At 39.2% G+C, this 19,471-nt stretch overlaps 2 protein-coding genes and 1 non-coding gene across 3 annotated transcripts; 1 reads left to right on the top strand and 2 right to left on the bottom strand.

Annotated features, from left to right (window-relative positions):
• On the bottom strand, positions 1-132 carry LOC144343210 (U6atac minor spliceosomal RNA). The gene has a single exon (XR_013418911.2). It is a non-coding gene; the product is annotated as a U6atac minor spliceosomal RNA (small nuclear RNA).
• A 1,623-nt stretch (positions 133-1,755) lies between these two features.
• Positions 1,756-7,754, top strand: LOC100373597 (uncharacterized). Its single transcript, XM_002741648.2, has 3 exons — positions 1,756-1,934; positions 3,685-3,823; positions 7,432-7,754. The coding sequence occupies exons 1-3, from the start codon at positions 1,880-1,882 to the stop codon at positions 7,565-7,567; spliced, it is 330 nt and encodes a 109-aa protein (XP_002741694.2). The 5' UTR covers positions 1,756-1,879; the 3' UTR covers positions 7,568-7,754.
• Positions 7,755-10,713: 2,959 nt separating this feature from the next.
• Positions 10,714-18,204, bottom strand: LOC102804692 (uncharacterized). The gene is made up of 5 exons (XM_006825134.2): positions 18,070-18,204; positions 16,604-17,543; positions 14,481-14,662; positions 13,513-13,663; positions 10,714-13,097 (listed from the first exon to the last, which is right to left on the bottom strand). Exons 1-5 carry the CDS (start codon positions 18,131-18,133, stop codon positions 12,575-12,577), a joined length of 1,860 nt encoding a protein of 619 aa, XP_006825197.2. The 5' UTR covers positions 18,134-18,204; the 3' UTR covers positions 10,714-12,574.
• Positions 18,205-19,471: the final 1,267 nt, after the last annotated feature.

The raw sequence follows: 19,471 nt of genomic DNA, 5'->3' as shown, positions 1-19,471 counted from the left end.
ATCAAAACTTGGTTAGATGCCACGAAGTAAGTGACAATGCCTTAACCGTATATGTGTTGAACACCGCGGGTGTATTCCGTATTCCGTCCTTGTCAAGGGGGAGTGCTAACCTTCTCTCCTTTCATACAACACAATGTGTGAATGCTAATTTCTTGCTATATATGCATCATATTGTGCTGCAAATAACTAGATACGGTGAGCTAAAATAGTACAGTGGCTCATCAGCTATGTAAATCGAACAAGACTCTTAATTTCATACTTATTGCATTGTAATTCTTATTTTGGTATTTTTTTACCTGAATTGATAGGTTTTGCGCCACAGCGCCATCAGTCAGCTTCCTTGTTAACGCAGCAAAACCAATCTCTGAATGAGTGAGTAATTGAGTAAATAAATAAATAAATAAATAAATAAATAAATAAATAAATAAATAAATAAATAAATAAATAAATAAATAAATAAATAAATAAATAAATAAATAAATAAATAAATAAATAAATAAATAAAGCAGCTCAGGCTGCAAGGTGTCATATTTTACTAATGACGTGCGCCGTGATCAGATACCTAATAAACATGATTTTTCTGGGTCTAAGCTCTAGCTGGCCGCGTATCGCAAACCTGATTCGGGAGCCGTTGGTTTGGTACATGGGGATACATGTCCGTGGTCGACCGTTCGTGAACTAAATACAGTAACTTAATACAGATTCAAAATCTAAAATCATATTTCGTAAATTAAAATTAAAAATCTAAGACACAAACAAATAATTTGCAATACTCCACACGGTGTTAGGCAGATCGAACTTCAGAGTAGACACGAGCCAGGGGTTCCTCAAAAAGTGGGTACATTCTGCTGATTTGAAGCACAATAGTATTGCCTAGTAGCCCGGGGCGATCGCCTTGATTTGGAGTGTGAGTGCTTCGAAGCCAGTTAATAACTGCCAATGGACCAAAAAATGTCAATATTGAGTGATCATTTTACCTGAAAAAAAATCTCCTCTATTTTGCGGAATTGACGAATATTGGAGGTCAAAAAGATCGGCACGACCGTAAAAATGGGGGAGGGGTCATAGTAGCGACACACACCCGTTCACTTTAACTATGGGAGGGCATCCCCGGTTCAACAAGTAGCTCTCAAACGACACCGTCACTGTTTCAAACGCAAAGAGAACAGTTCGTCAAACTTAATAAAAAATAATCAAATTCTCTCCTAAGTACGACGTGTCATTTTTGTTTTTTGTATAAATGTCCTGAAATTATACCCTAATTAAAAAGGCGAAGGAAGCGAGGATGTTTTTGTTTTCCTGTCATTGAATATATATTAACTATTTCGTATTACTCGTCCACGGGATTAACGCCCCGGCACGACTTTCCTGTGGGGTCTGAGGCATACTCCCCCTTAAAAATTTTGAAATCTAGACCCTCTGAAACGCTACTTTTTGAATTTTGAGGGGCAAATTTTGCTGACACAAAGGATTCCAGCTTCATTTTAGGGAACGACGCCCCTAACATTTTTTCCAGGGGGCAACCACCCCCCCGTGCCGCCGCCGCCGCCGCCACTGGTATATACGGATATCACTGCATGCTGCAGACGACGTGGTCGATGAAGACAATGTGTACTGCGCAATGAATTGTGCTTGACCTTTATACGGGACCATGTGATACTGACACTGTACTCTTATGATTCAACGCGCATGCCCACACACGCACTTATTGTGATGAATGCATCACGTGAGAGACTGATTACTAAATTGTCAGCTGACCGAACAACTGACATCATTGAGCTGAAAATAACCCGGAACAATACTAAAAGGGAAATTCCAGTGCCAAACTCACCGCACAAACTGTAGAACCGAATTGATATCACTCTGTTCTGAAATCGGCATGGGTAGGTTTAATTTACTGACACTGGTGGCATTCTCCGCATACCTGATCAATGGTAAGTATTAATGCTAACTTATTGCGCATCGGAGAATTGACCGTGGTACTGTGTAATGTGTGTACATATACGAATGGTGTTGTGAGTTTAACTTGTACTAGTAAATTATTTTACTTTGTTCCTCTGCGGCAAACACGCAGACTGATCGCACTGAGAGTCGAAGCATGTCACTCACCGATCTTCCTCAAGTTATTTCGAATTCTCCTACTACTAGTACCCCTGCTGGACATTAACGACTAAACAACTTCGCGATGTTTCCGATGTTTGTTTAAGTTGAGTATCGCTAACTGTTTAGCGACCATTGAACCACAGTCCTGTGTTGAGGGACTGTGATTGAACGAAGTTAGAGGTCAGTAAACGAAGTTAGCGATCAGTGAAAGAAAGCTACCACGTATTTTGTGTACAAAAAAATAAATTATAACTTTCCCAGTGCCACGCTGTGTTCATATGATTATTAGACAATAGAAATAAAAAAAATAATCATACAGGTCACACGCTTATCAGCAGAACGCCATGAGTCACACTCCGACAAATGGATGCACTCATATGTATCTGCGACATGGGCACGCTGGTTTGATCTAATCGGGCGTACACACTCATAAAAGTCACGTGTCACGAAAAACAGCTTTTGTTCTGCTACAAAACAACCTCGGTAAATACAGATTAAATAAAGTGGCATCGTGATAAGAGTCTACGTCACTGTCCCATTTTATTTAGCCGATTATCTCGGTCAGTTCGTATTCTTCGCAGTTGATAACATGGACGCCATACTCGTCAGTGATAAACTATTGATTTAGACTTTTAGATCATTTTGGATAATGTCATAATTCGATAACAATTTCATTCCAAGTTTCTATTTAAGTTAACTTTTTTATTTTCGATTGTAAAGTTACTTCCTCTAAGTTGGTCTATTCTCTAAATAGATGGCAATGTCCGCTTATTTTCTCCAACTAGTTTCATTGCGGAAGTTACGTCATGACAGACAATACACTTTCACTTCATATAATACATTGAATGTCTAATGTGTTTATTTGTGGCGGTTGAACAGAATTAGTTACGTTTCGTCACGCGTACGCACATTTGTTAATAGCTGGAAATTAACATCATAATCGTCACTATACGGAACAATTATACATACGCCACACGGGATAAAATCCGCACCCAGAGTTATGGGGGAACCAGAATTGCAATTGCAATTGCATAGTATTGCAGAGAATGACATGGTGTGGAGTGTGTACACAGTCATCCTTAGATTGACAAACCTCATTGATGGTACTGAACTTAACTTACATAAAACCACAGTCCCTCTATCTGATAGAGGGACTGTGATAAAACGCTCACTGTAATAACGCAAGCGTTGCGGATTACGAAAAAAGGGTCCGGAGCATGCGCACTGTGTACACAATATCTCATTAATATTCCCACCTGGCTACCCCTACAAAATACATAAAGTATCCGGGTAATTTTCAACTTATATACTAGTAACATTATTTGCTTCGGCATTGTTCCTCTTTTAAATTATCGGCTTTCAGTGTTTTCGTTTTCGCGGTTCCTGTCTTGTTGGCTCACCGTGACATTTACGAATAACCATTCGTACAGTACCATATGCATTGCTCTCGCTAACTTGAACTTGAACTTACCTACTGCTTATGTGATTTTTTGTGAATAGTCTCCTGGCTCGTGAATAATCTTCTTGATGGTTTACTAAAAGCGTTTTTTTTTCTCATTATTTTCTGATTATATATTACAGGGGTCTTGGCGTATAATTGCCCAAGTGACTATCCTTTTCCCAGTTGCCCGCGTCTCAACGTGACGACAGACGAGGAAACAGACACAGTATGCTGCTACACCACTGATAGCGGATACCACTGCTGCGACGAGTCCTTAGCGTAAGTAGGTTTTCATGTTTCAAATATACATAAACAGGCTTTGCCACGCATTATAATGTTTTACACGTGTGTATGTATGTCAAGGGGAAACTGAAATGTTGTTAGCTCACGTGTTTTACAATAATTCAGTGAAATACATTTTGTAAGACTTCATTAAAGGGCGGTGGTCGTGGCACAGCGCCGCGTTTTCGAATTTCATGTAAATAAACAATGTATTTTACACGCGTTGTATACGTTGCTATGAGTCCCATATCGAACAGGACGCGGCACGACGACTGTCGCCCTTTGATAAATTAGGGTTGACTTGCGAGATACATATGCATTTTTTCCTTCTAATCATATGAACACAACCACACGTTTCGTGGCCATGTGCGTTTCCACTAAGCCCGCTTGTTGTAATGATAGAACGCTGACTTTACGCTGACTTGTTGTGGGATGGGCGTAACGCCATTCAACGTGGTGTTTGAAAACCTGTTCTGTATTCGAACTGTAACTGAATTGTAACAATTGTAACAATTGACTTTTTTTGTGTGCAAAATTTATTTATAAAAACATTATGAAAAAAAATCAAGTGAAAAATGTACATAAATTAAGTAAACGATCAATAATAATGTTCTGGATAAGGACACGCCCACGTTCAGTTTCTTGGTCGACTCAGAGCGAGGCTCCAACTAGAGTACCTAATTAGCATACAAGGGTACTTTGTGACGTCACGGGGGGAACTTGTCATCGTCTCACAATGGCCGCTATACGTATGCAGTGCTCGGAAAGCGACACGGAATCTATGTTATCGTCTGACGAGAGTTATGAAATCGAAGAGTATGATGACAATGAGAGATGTCACGATTTTGTTTTAGAGTGCCAGGGACAAATTGGCCCATACAGGTTTGAACCTGCAAGAAAAGTACGCGATGTGGGTGATCGTGTACCTTCCCAAAATGACCGTGACACAGAGTTTGAACATCGTGACCGGCTTGGTTTCCAGCAATCTGATTAAAATCTGATGTAGTGTACGGGCTTTAATTATTTTGGCTATAAACTTATTTTAATTTTATGTTTTATTACTTTTGTTATTAATGCCTTTTTATTTTATAATTTTACTTTGATTTTGATTTTGTGATTTTTTTTTAAATTCCGCCCTACATACATCTGAGCCGATGCCTATGTAACGAGATTTCAACGAGACCCACTGTCGACGATTTTAGTCAACGAATCACAGACCTTCTTCTATAGCGCACATGATGACGTCACTGGGCAGAGTCAGGTGGCAAACACACTCAAATAAAATGGCGGATTATACCGACGTTAGCGACCGAGAAGAACACGGCTTTTCGGTAAGTTTATCATTGTCAAATGCAACGAAAGTCATTTTTTTATGTTTATATTGTGGCTCGAATGGTTCGAGTTTAGATCGTTATTTTGCGTAGTTATTCTGGGAGTGACGATTTTGTTTCCACCGGTTCGACCGAACACCGGTGTCTTTTTCCTGTCGCTTGCCCTGGAGACGGGTGATGTTTTGTTGACGATCGGGTCAAAACCGTCTACGGTATTGAAGCCGTAGCTGTAAATATTCATCAAAATGTATCAACATTTTGTACATTATACAATAACTCTTTATTAAAGTAATTGAGCTGATTTGGACTGGAATAAAATATTTTTTATTTGGAACACATCGCAATTGATCAGGAAATATTTTTTTGCTCCAATTTTCTGCGTCGATGCCGTGGGCCGCTGACCGTTATACAATTTAAAATTTGCATTGTTTACTATAGCTGTTTACAGTGTTCTAATCATTACGATTTACTTATTTTATTGCTTCCATTCTAGATAATTATGCTCAGTGTTTGATGTAAAATTGAAGCGATGACTGAATAAACGAACCTTGGCTGGCGAAGATGTATCAGCCTGAGGAAGTGTACACATTTGTTGGAAGTGAACAAAATATTCAATGTAATGACAAAAATTGTAAAATGCTGTGGAATTTCTTTTGTAAATAAAAATATACTAGCAATTTTCTATTAATGGTTTATTCAAGTGGGCAAAATATAATGTACAGAAAGATTGCCAGTAGAGTATCGCTACACTGAAAAGTAAGCAACCGACAGCTTGTATAAAAGGGGGCCTGTGATTGGCTGTTACTTACGCGAGATTTGAACGGGACTTACGTAGGCGTCGGATCAGATGTATGTAGGGCGGAATTAAAAAAAATCAAAATCAAAGTAAAATAATAAAATAAAAAGGCATTAATAACAAAAGTAATAACAAATAAAATTAAAATAAGTTGATAGCCAAAATAATTAAAGCCCGTACACTACATCAGATTTTAATCAGATTGGGTTTCCAGTTTCTGTCTTTTGTTCATCCAAATTCTAAACACATATCAGTGTGCAATTTTCAGTTTCTTGATCTTCTGAAGAAATCATGTAAAGACACAAAGTACGTGAACGGTGAATGCGTCCAGTGCTTACATTTTCCAATTGCCATTTTGTGTTTTGTTGTTGTTGTTCCACGATCGATCTAGTTAATTCGACTCTGGCATAATAACATGAATACATTCTAAACTTTTCAAGCAAATTAATATTCATATTCTACATGGAAAATGTTATTCTTCTGGTTATTTACAGTTATTCCCGAAACCCAAATAATTCATAACGAATCCAGATGGTGGATCAACAAATGATTCGGGCGTAAAATGGACACTGCAAATAACGGTATATGGAGAAGGTCCATCCCAATGTTTCCTGGTGTTCTTGACGGCTTTGGTCCACTGATGTCATAAATTCGAATCTTTTGGGAACCCATAAAGACTTACGCGATCGCCGTGTGTGTTACTACACCCGCCAACAACACAGCGTTTCCCCATGAAAACGATCGTGGTAACTCGTTGTATATGATGGTAACTCGTAAGAATTCTCGATCTTGGTAACTCGTTGTATATGTTTACGAAACGCGTGCGTATGGAAAATGATAAACAATCCTGTCTGCTAGCTAGCTCATGCTTTATGCTCCCGTTGGTGGCGCCATTTCGGTTACACTCGTAATGCCGAAAAAACTCGAAGGTGATGGGAGAGGGGGGCGTGGCGCGATTTCGGAATATCATTGACTGTTTACCCAATTTATATACCCTTTTCACTTGATTTTTTTTCATAATGTTGTTTATAAATAAATTTTGCACACAAAAAAAGTCAATTGTCCCAATTCAGTTACACTTTAAACGGACTCGCTTTCACATATACAACTCACTTCCTTGTCACAGGTGTACCTCGACACTAGAGGGCGTAAATTATTGGAACGTTATATTGCTATTATGCAATATTATTAATAATAACAGCACGCAATTCTTCAACAGCAATGTTATGGTGTGGCACTGGTGACTGACTATTGCGTTAGCATTTTAGTGTAGCCCAGGGAGTTCCAGAGATAAAATGAACTAACCCTGGCTATATATTCTGTGTACAAATGGGACTTTTTTTTCGTACTGAAATGAGAGTCTTTCTCCAATATTTTGAGCCGGTGACCCGCCTTTTCGGCCATATGTATTACCTCAACACGAAAAATATGGCGTCAGATGAACTCACGCTGTCATTTACTATCGTTATATTTTACAGAATATGGGCCATAGTCGTCATCGTAATTGCCTGCTTACTAGCTGTTGCTCTCATCTGTGGTATATGCGCATGTTGCTGTGGCTTCTGCGCATGTATGGGTAACTATTGCCAACGGTCAAATTACCAATCCGTCTAGAGAGATGACATCACACAGCTGGAGCTGTGGTACAAACGACAGAGGGCGCACTGTCAAGGACCAACGATATAACATCGAAAGTATATATTGTATTTAGAAAGTAAACTTTTTCAGACAGCATAGATGAATATTTCAAAATGTTGAAATTTGTAAATAAGTAAATTATATATAATTTTTTTTTACCAAATTATTATGTGATGTTTTTGTTAATTCATGGCAATGCGTAAATATAAGTCTTGTCCCACCATTTGTTAAACTTGGAAACACTTGTTTCATTATAAGCCCTGGTTCGTCTTTTCTTCTCGCATTATCCCAGATTGTTCGGCGTGAGTTACTGCGCCCAACCGATGGATCACTGAATTGAATTGAAATAAATATGTCGCCTTGATCAGTCTCGCAGAGAGCAAGAAAGCAACGATACTTCCCCGACTGTGTTTTACTTTCTTTTGACAACTTTGACTATCGACGTAGAAAGTTACTAGGATTTCAGGATTTCTCATTGCAGTCTGATTGTTGGCACTTGCGACGTTTTAATTCAGGTGGGTGACCAAAAATAAGTCACATGATTCTGCTACTATCATTCAAATCCATTAACAAACCCTCTCTAAATTTGCTAATCAACAGCGCCACCAACGCCGCTAAATCGACATAAGTCTGGTATTAGTTGTCCCCCATTGCATCAACATTTTATGAAGCATTTTAATCAGCTGCTAAAATGAATACTTCCGTTTTTGAACACTTGCCACAGCATTTCTTAGGTATTACAATTACGCATTTTCGGCTCATGAAGTCATTTCTTAAGTTAAGCCATGATCTGAAAACCGGTGGCGCGGCGGTGGCGATGGCGATAGCGTTGTTTATGCAGAATTGCTGTTCAAATGTCCCTATGGTATGATTTAATAGATGGTATTTAAATTCTGCTACTAATCTGCATCTAAGCTTGGATTTAAAAGACTACAAGTAAGAGCATCGCTCTCATTAAGTATTTGATGTCTGGTCCTAATCACTGCACATGTCGTTTTGATTTTAACAAATTCATTTTAACAGTGGCTTGCTTTTCATTTACTAGTAATTTCTCATGGACAAATGTATCCTTTTTTCAGATCAATTATCTCGTTGTATGGATCATGTTTAATATTTCTGTTCTTACACATCTTTGTTTTGTCAACTCTTTTTATTATTTTTCCGACGTCCCACAATGTCTGCAAGGAGCTGAAACGTTACCATGGGAACCAGTATTCAGACAGTACAAAATTCTTCACCGTGTAGTAGACTGCAGTTGAAAGACATAATTACGATTACTTATAGGTGATAATAACAATTTGAGATTGACAGGAGAATGATCTGAGAAATGAACAGTTTGGTTTTATGAAAGAATGTTTAATTCTAGTGAACATAGATTTTGAAATATACAACATGACCTAGTTGTGACCTGGGATGATTACGCGACCAGGAGAACTGTTTCAATATTAGTTGCTGGGTTACAATGACGTACGAACCAGTGAGTTTGAAGAGTCTTGTGATGCTGAAGAGCAGAGCCGACGAGCGAGAATATGGTTCATGATTATTTTTAACAGAGGCGGCGTCACGAAATGTTGCGTTGGGAGGGGGTCTCCTCGCCATTCCTTGCGCCCCATAGGCGCAATTGGGGCGCGCATTTTTCGGGGGGCGATCGCCCGGTGCCGCTGCCACTGTTCAAGGTGTAGTTGGAATTACCTTTCATTATGATAGAGAGCTGAAAACACACACTCTCCGCAGCACCATTGTCGGAATAAAGACATTAACTAAATGAAAGCGAGCATCATCAACCTCAATATGTAGAAGCAGCAGGAGACGACCAGGTAGGGCATCAGCAGTACTAAGGGTAGGGTAAGCGGTATTCTCCGGAGTTCCGGTGATTCCGACGGAATCTGTAAAGTCCGGAATATTTCAAATTTGTTATCGAAATAATAAAAAAGGTAAATATTTACTTAAAGTACAGTGTGATGACCTTTATAATATTATACATGTGCTTCATAATGCAAAACACCCGTCACGGTGAGATATTTAAATATACGACTCATAATCGGGAAATATGACCACAGTCAATTTCAGACGGGTATTAAGCAACTTAATAACATATCAAGAGGATTCACTCTAAAATATAAAAAAAAACTGCAGTCAAAATTCCAGAATGCCAGCAAATAAAAAAAGTTGGGAGCTATCAGAAATGTACGATGCAAACGATTCAACATCCTCCACCTAAACCACCAAGGATCGACAAGTACAAACCTCTGATCAAACAAATCGATGACCTGCTGATCAGCCCGCGAAACCCCAGAACAAGATGACTTTGTATCCACAATAGACGTGGGAACAGAGGGAAGAGTTAGTATCCTCTTCTTATCAACAGAAACATTTATTAGTGCATCAGAGATTGAGACATTGCTAGTTCCAGTTGTTTTGTGTGTACTATTTTGGACAAGATCATTAGCACCATAATCAGATTCACATGCACGACTATGTTGTGTGATGTTTCGTTTATTTCCATCCATATTATTGCTTGTATCAGTGATATTATTTATTTTCACAGCTTTATCATTTACAGACGTGTGCTGTAAGTATTGTCACTGAGAATAGTTAGTTTGCACATCCATGCATTCAGTTTCGTTTTTACAGATGATGATGATCAGTATTCTATCAGCACCTAGAATGGGTTTCTAAGATGTCCCACATTTATTTTCTGCTCTTGTGAACTCCATTGCAGTTTTAGTGTTTTGCTATTTTGTTATTTCCGGTTGAGCTTTTTGTAACATTGACTCTCATGGCAGGTGATTTTGTCTGTACTCTAATAATTCCCATATACACTCTCCACGAGCTTGATGTTCATTACTCCTCCCAGGTTATCGTTCACCATCAAGTTTACTAGCTTTCGAAGGAATTCACATGTCTCATTGCAGGGTGTTTACATCCTAGCCGTACGAATCACACAACTCATGTTTAGAAACTTCATTCTGTAGCACAGTATTTGAGTTAAAAGTGGTATACCCAACAAAATAACCAGAGGCTCAGCTACAGAACTCTCACTGGACGGGGCGTTCTTGCACTGCTAAAATGGAGTAGACAAGACAATAGTACTGGAAATGAAGTACACATACACCAAGATATCAAGTTAAAACTCCTGGCTTTAATACCTCTCAAAATAATTACAAGAAACAAAGCACAGACTAATACAATGCGTGAATTCACTAAAATAGGGGATTGTTTAGGGAAGTGTGCATTGTTGATAACTCACAGTTCCAAGATGTGGATGATGATAGTTAATGGCTTCTGCAACACAACAACAAAGATATACATGAGTATTGTTTGCAGAGGAACGCTGTTATTCTGGAGGGCACCGCTGATAGCAGGAGATCGCAGAGCAGTTTATACAAGTCTCACATAATGATGATTGAAGCCTACATCACTTGTCTCACAATATCGCAGCAGCAACACACAGCATATTCAATTGAAATGGTGGTCCACAGCTGTCCTCAATCTAGCCTATGTATTGAGAATATATGGCCCAGTTTCATGTACACCACCTGGGTTTCCACAGGAGCCAATCAGAACGATTCCATGCACACTTCTATTTGCAGGGTTTGAGGTAATATAAAAAAGATATAATAAAGGATGCTGACAAGGTTACTAGTTTCAACTGAGGAAATAAAAGGAGGATACTAGAGTACAAAAACAAAAACAACAGCCATGTTGCCACTCAACGGAATACCGTGGTCTTTTCCGTTTTATTATGCACGCATGCGCAAGTGAAAACAAAACTCAAAACCTCCATAATATCAGAAGCACGTTCACGTATGCTTCAGATTCCAAACGAATTATATATGTTCGCGGGTCAAACCAACAGATGAATTGACGAGGGGAGACAACTACATCTGTATACTTTTTTCAGGATAAAACGCAAATAACAAATCCCATAACATGGTACGTACAATAAAAATCACTGCGCATGTGCATTTTTGGATTTCAGTTTTCATCGTAGAAATAAAGTTATTATGTGCTACAAAATGAATTTATCATAATTGGAGTAACTATATTGCCTTGGTTTAAATCGAATCCACTACATGTGATGTCGATTGCTAAATATCTATTGGAATGTGATAATATGAACTATAATCATTTTCTTGAACCAAATTCTTTAGGAAATATAGCTACAATTACACGTTGAATATTATAATGGTGAAGTCGATATGTGGAAAAGTAAGTGAGTATGTGGTTAATGTGTTTAGATGGTAAATATGCCAACTAAGTGTGTCACACGCAACGTAATATTACCGTAATTGGTATCGTACAGGTGTGATGGTTCAAATACCAAAATGGCAACAGTAACAAAAAGACTTCCCTGGCGGCGATGATAAAATACGAACACGGAGCCAACAGATGAGGTTTCAACTGGTACTGGTATTATTATACTCTGCAAACATCAAGTACAATAACGCGGTAAAACTCCAAACCTCCAATAACTAGATACTTAAACTCCAACACAATTCAACGAGATCTCCGATCTGATCTCAGTGCTGAACAACTCCCCTATATATACACCCACGCTGTCTATAAATAGACCATTACATCAGCATACATAATGAATCTGGAATTTACTACAAATTTCTAGAATGTTTCATTACCTTCTATTGCCTTCTACAGTGTCCTATTACCTATTCAACCAGCTTCTAAAAATTCCACCCAGACACAGTACGGTTCTAGAACATTCTCAGTCACACGGAAGTGGTAAACAAGTCGTATGCGACAAAGTGTCATGTTAAGGGTATAGTCAGACAGTACGTATCGTCAACTAACTCTGCATTTACTTTATGCATGGAACTGTGGTCGCTTGCATTTGGCTCAACATAGTCCAACATACAGCAATCGGAAATGCTAAAACTGCAGCTAGGGGATGTTGGAACACGACGTAAGATAACAAGACGACCGGGCTGAGCTGTACCAGATTGTATCACTGAAATCGGTAAACCATCACCATTTAGTTAAGGTATTGTAAATGTGATCTCTTGTACGAGTGTCTTTGTTCAAGTTCAATTCATTGTATTCCTCTAGTGTTTCCTGATCACTTCTTTCTCGTGGCTGCCAGTTGGTGTGGTCGTAGAGGTCGGCATTTTCGGGTTCGGCATGCCCCTCTGTTAACGGGACAATCTGATAAGCCTCGATTGGCGCAGATTTGACCTTTTCAGCTGGTCGATCCACATGTTGTTCATGTTGAAACGGCTCGGCATAAATATGCTCGTCTGGATCGCTTGCTGTCATGTTATCCGGACACTCTGCTCTGTTGCTTAGTAACGGCAAATTTACGGTATCTCTTTGTTGATTCTTTGGGGATTCTGGTGGTCGTATGTTAGTTTGGTCTTTCTTTTCGTCTGTAATTTCTGCATATCTGAGAGTGCTGGAAAATATATCAGTGTCTGTTCTTGGTTCGTTTGAAATGATTGCATAGTCCTGGCTTGTGTCGTAAGCTATTGTACTGGTAGGCTGAGTGATATACCTGAAATAAATGTTCAAAATAAGAGATAATCCCTACGATATTATTATGCCTTACGTTCACCGAAATAAAACCCGGGTGACAGACACGAAAGAGATGGACAGACGACATAGACGTTATCAGCTCATGGTATACAGAGACTAGAGTCCATGATAATCATCATACAAATTGAACGTGTCGTAATATTACATATTTTCATTGTGTAATGACTGTGTTCGTAACATTGTATTACTACTTACATTGTGTAACGAGTTTGTTCGTAACATTGGAATATTACATTGTGTAGTAACTTGAGTTGTTCGTGAGAACATATATTGTGTAATGACTTTGTTCGCAAGAGCATGTATCGCATTGTCAACTTATTAGGGTGTAAGAACTAGCAAGTAACTAATCAGAGATGAGAAATAAGACTACGTACAACTCGTTTGACTTTTTGTTATTTTTCTTCCGACGTCGCATGACATACACTACAATGACGACCACAACACAGATCATCACAGCAACGATGACTGCTACAGTTGCGATGATGTCAATAAGACTGCTAGATGAACCAATTTTACTCTTTGTACCTGAAATGCAAGAAGTTGTAAAATACCATAAACTGCTAAAGCATATAAATAACACCAAACATGAGGAATGGTAAAGACTATGTTAAAGGGGGGCCGTCACCTGCGCACGCGCGGGAATTTAGTCCCAAGCGACGGACACAACACGCGCTAAAAACGCAAAAGGCTCATGGGTAGACGCTTGTTTGTAAACAATGACACGCTATGGCCATCTTACGCATGCGCAGGTGACGACTCCCCCGCTTTAATTAAAGTTTATCGCACTGCCTGCGTGACTCGAACTGATGCGGACGTATAGCACCGCATAGTCTAGCCATACGGCTCAGGTCGTCTTACAAAGGACGTGTAACGAAAGCACCTATCTCACACTCGCACATCTAACATTACAATGGACAGACTTTTACAATTTTGAATACTCCTAGGACCGATGAATATAATATATGGTGCAGGTCCTTGGTAATTATTTAATATAATCAGATGATTTGGACAAAGTATCCTTTCTCAATGATAGATCTAAATAGTGAATAATGGACATGACGTCATTACACGTCACGTGGACCAAACTCAACACATCCATATTCTTTTCAAGCATCATTCCAAGGGAAATTAGTTAAAAGGTCATTCAAATGAAATTGTACTTATTATAAACTTATAATTTATAACTAGAATTATTAATCAGAGGGCAATGCAGAGGTATGTATTTTTGTGATTGATCAATCGATCGATTTGGAAAACCCGACAGGTAAAGTTGAAGAACCTGGGTTTAAAAACACCACAAGTTGAAAGTGTGAGCAATGTATTAATAACTAATGAATCTCACCATTATTACTATTTTGGTTCTCGCTATCATTACTACTTTCTTTTAGTAAAAACGTTTCATTGCAGTAATCTCCTAGCCATGCATCAAGGCAGTCACAAAGCAGAGATGTAGTGTTACACTTCCCACCGTTGAGACAGCCACACGCGTTCTCACCACATCTGTTCAGTGCTACGCCAGTTGAGCTGAAACACGATCAATATAATAATAATAATAAATATAGCTGCATAGCAGCAATGACCGGTTTTCAAGACCATGGCACATGGCCAAGTCACATGCAATGCATGGCCAGGTATGACTGTTTGCAATAGCCCCCAAAATTAACGTTGGTCCCATGTTTGTATATGTGATAGTGTCCAAGATATTATTGCCATGCATATGTAATGAGTTATATGACCATATATAGTCATCAGGTATGTTTGTCAATTCTCTTGTCCAATGACTTCAATATAGCATTGGTTCCATGTTCCTACCTGCATCAGTGCCTAAGATATTAGAGGCATGCATATTTAATGAGTTCTATGACCATATATGGTCATCTCATATGTTGGACAATTCTCTTGTCCAATGTCTTCAGTATAGGTTTGGGTACATGTCCCTATCTTTAAAAGTGCTCGAGATATTATGGATATGCATACTTAATGTGTTCTATGACCATATATGGTAATCGAATATGTTGGTCAATCCTTTTGTCCAATGTCTTCAATATAGTATTGGTTCCATGTTTGTGCTTACAATAGTACTCGAGATATTAGAGACATGCATATTTAATGAGTTGTATGACCATATATGGTCATCGACTGTGTTGGTCAATTATCTTGTCCAAAGTCTTCAATATAGGTTTGGGTACATGTTTCTATCTTTAAAAGTGTTCGAGATATATGGATATGCATATTTAATCAGTTCTATGACCATATATGGTCATCGAATATGTTGGTCAATTCTCTCGTCCTATGTCTTCAATATAGCGTTGATTCCATGTTTGAACTTGCAATAATGCCCGAGATATTAGAGACACGCATATTTAATGAGTTATATGACCATATATGGTCATACACTATGTTGATCAATTCTTTTGTTCAATGTCTTCAATATAGCATTGGTTCCATGTTTATACTTGCAATAGTGCCTGAGATATTAAAGACATGCATATTTAATGAGTTACATGACCATATATGGTCATCCAATATCTTGGTCAATTATCTTGTCCAATGTCTTCAATATAGCGTTAGTTCCATGTTTGTACTTGCAATAGTGCCTGAGATATTAGAGACATGCATATTTAATGAGTTGCATGACCATTTATGGTCATCCAATATTTTGGTCAATTCTCTTGTCCAATGTCTTCAATATAGCGTTAGTTCCATGTTTGTATATGCAATAGTTCTCAATATATGTCAATTCAATGTGTATCGTATATGGGCCCTCCCCCCTTTCCCATAATGCAACATTGCTGACTATTTTATATAAAATGTGAAAAATATTCATAAATCAACTGCTCCAAAACTACTGGTCGCACTTCCATGATTCTTTGATTAATCTGTAGTATGTATGATGTTCTTCAAAATTATGGCGTGGAATTTCGATACGATCAAAATTATGCAAATGAGATGCAAAACAATATTTCAGAAAATTCTAGAAAAAAAAGTCACATGACCGTTCAACTTTTTTTTTCTGATATACGTAGCTCTAGGGCCAATGCTTCTTTTAGGCGAAAGTTTGAGACTCCTAGGCCCCCAGAAAGGTGTTTAAATGAGCATGCCATTTTTTGCCTAAAATTCAAAATGGCCGCCGTACCACGTGATCAATATGCGTCATCTTAGGATATGCACTAGATCTCATCAACCTTTAAAAACATATGAAAATTTTTTACAGATATGTGCAACGGTGTCGAAATGGCGCTTAGCGAAAAAATCTGGCGGAATAATAAAAAACATAACGATTACAATAGGTTTCCAAGACATGTGTCTTGAAAACCTAATAAACCATCTACTATCGAAATTTACTTGACATTCAAATGTACATACTAGTGTGATACTTAATATGCCACCTGTGAGGGCAGTCATATCTTTTGTTCATAAAATAAACTCTTCATATCTCATATTCACGTATACTCGATATCTTACCTGTGAGGGCAGTCACAACTCCCATCCACGTGATAGCAGTACGACCCGTCGCAGTAAGGACATATGTTTGTGCACATCGTTCCGTACGTCCCTGGTTTGCAAGATTTCTCACACTTTGAACCAATCCACCCAGATTTGCACGATGTGCAAACTATCTCGTCAACTTTGGTACAATCCTGACAGTTGACTGGGCATTTTTCAGTACAATTATTCCCTATCCACCCCGGTGTGCACGTGCACGCGCCAGTCACATGATGGCATGTTCCGCCATTTTCACACATACACTCTTCTGAACAACCGTCTCCATAGAACCCGACATTACACGTTTCATCGCAACGGTTGCCTTGCCAACCCGGCGAGCAATCACAGGTTTGCTCAGTGGCCTTGCACGTGTGTCCATTATAACAATGTAGGCATTTGTCCTTGCAGTAGTTACCGTCGTCCACACAATTTATGCACCTACTTCCGGCCCATTCATTTGGACAGACACATTGATGAGGGTCCGTGGAACCACAGCGGGCGCCATTGTAACAATCACACCGGTATCGACATTCTCTTCCGTAGTAACCGGGCTTACAAGAGCACGCGCCCTCTATCGGATCGCATATGGCGTTATTGGAGCAATTACACCTCCCATCACAATCGGCGCCATAAAATCCATCTACACACACGCAGTCGTCTGCTGTTTGCGAACACACAGAATTATCCGGGCAGTTACAGGATTTCCCGCACAAAGTCCCATAGTAACCAGGTTGGCAAGTACAAGACCCATCCGCCATGCTACAATCTGCGCCATTTTTACAGTTGCAGGGTAAAGCACATGTGTTACCATAGTAACCGTCTTGGCACGTGCACGATCCATCTACATTACTACACGCCGCACCATTTTCACACTGACAGTTACTGAAACAGCCATCGCCATAATAGCCAGGTTTACATTCTAGGGAGAGATTTAGTAAATTCAAAATTATAACCGGTGACACTCCATAGATGACGATATATAATGGGAAACCGGTATAGGTCTTTATTATTAGATCAACTATGGACATTTTACGGCTAATGCAAACAATGAATGTAACGATATACATTTAGAGACAAGACAACACTACACCACACCACACTACACTACACCGCACCGCACCGCACCACACTACACTACACTACACTACACTACACTACACTACACTACACTACACTACACTGCACCACACCAGACTGCACTGCACTACACCAGACTACACTGCACTACACCACACCAGACTACACTACACTACACTACACTACACTACACTACACTACACTACACTACACTACACTACACTACACTACACTACACTACACTACACTACACTACACTACACTACACTACATCACGCCAAACCACGTCACGACACAACAAAACAGTGTACAGTAATGTAGGGAAATATAGTGCAAGGAAGTGACACACGTGCGACGTTTGTACTTACCTAGGCACGTAGTATAATTATAATTATAGTATCCATCGCAACATTTATACAACCTGTATAACATATAATATCCATAATACACAATACATATGAAAGAGTGGGTCAGTAGGCAACATATATACACAAATATATACGCCATTTTCAGACTGGAGATAAATAAAATAACGTTTTCTCTTCCGCAATCGTGTTTGTTTAAAGCGGGAGGGTCGTCACCTGCGCACGCGCGGGAATTGAGTCCCAAGCGACGATAACAGCACACGTTAAAAACGCATAGGCGCATGGGTAGACGCTTGTTTATAAACAATGACAGGCTATGACCATCTGCCGCATGCGCAGGTGACGACTCCCCCGCTTTAAATGCAAGAAGTTTTCTGACAATGTCGGCGAATGTGAATGGACACATTTTCAGGCCTATACATTGTATGATATATACATTGTAAGTCACGACTAAATACAATTATTTGTTTCAAGATAATTCATCGTTTGTAACCTAAAAATACCAAAAGCCATGAAGTTGTAATTAACACGTGTGATTTCACACATTTCTGCAGACCATCTATCCAGCTTAAAGGGCGATGGTCGTTGCGCAGCGTGCGTTCGAATTTCAAACAACGTATTTTAGACTGAGAGATGTTGTATCTTCGAACGGAGTTACCGCTGTACCATGTATTTCCATGGGCTCTGCGCGAGCTACTGTGAAACGCCTGTCGAAGAGCCCGTGAAAACAGCACAAACTCCGATACTTTGAAGTTATTTTGAACAATCAAATGCATATGTGCTGTATTCTTGTTACACTGGTCGGGAGAGTCTCAACAACCATCTCAAAGTACTGTTTTCTGCGAGTTTTCGGCCTTTGTTTTCACCGAGATGGCTGCCAGGCGGTGAAAATGCCCGGATGTTCGCTTCCCAGATATTACGTCGCTATTAATTCCAGAACGCGAGACCACGGTAACCGTAGCGAGACGAACAGGACGCTGCGCGACGACCCCCACAATACAAGTGAATAACGTATAACGTAATTTTGGGGTATCAGTTTTGTATCGAAAATAAATAGTTCATAGTTTATTCAATTTTGTTGATGTTTGTTTGTAATTATCTCTGTATGCTGAAAGTAACAGGATCAGTGAGAATACCACGTGTCGACCGTGACTGGAACCCGGATATGAGTATCACGTGTCTGACGTATGAACGCTGTGTATCGTCGCCAATATATATATATATATGTATTTGACATATGACATAGCATGTGTCATGTATCAAATACAATGGTAACGATACTTGCATGATATCTTGGTAGCGCACGCGAATTTGGAAATGACTTTGTCCTGCAAACAAAATTCAATGGAACATTTCCATCAAAGATTGGTCTGCGATTTATTTTAGGTTCATTATATGCTCCTGT

Source organism: Saccoglossus kowalevskii, chromosome 21, assembly GCF_978046115.1.
Source record: "Saccoglossus kowalevskii chromosome 21, keSacKowa6.1, whole genome shotgun sequence".
Lineage (NCBI taxonomy): Eukaryota > Metazoa > Hemichordata > Enteropneusta > Harrimaniidae > Saccoglossus > Saccoglossus kowalevskii.
The sequence above is the reverse complement of the archived record's forward strand: the minus strand, read 5'-3'. Positions and strand labels throughout refer to the sequence as shown.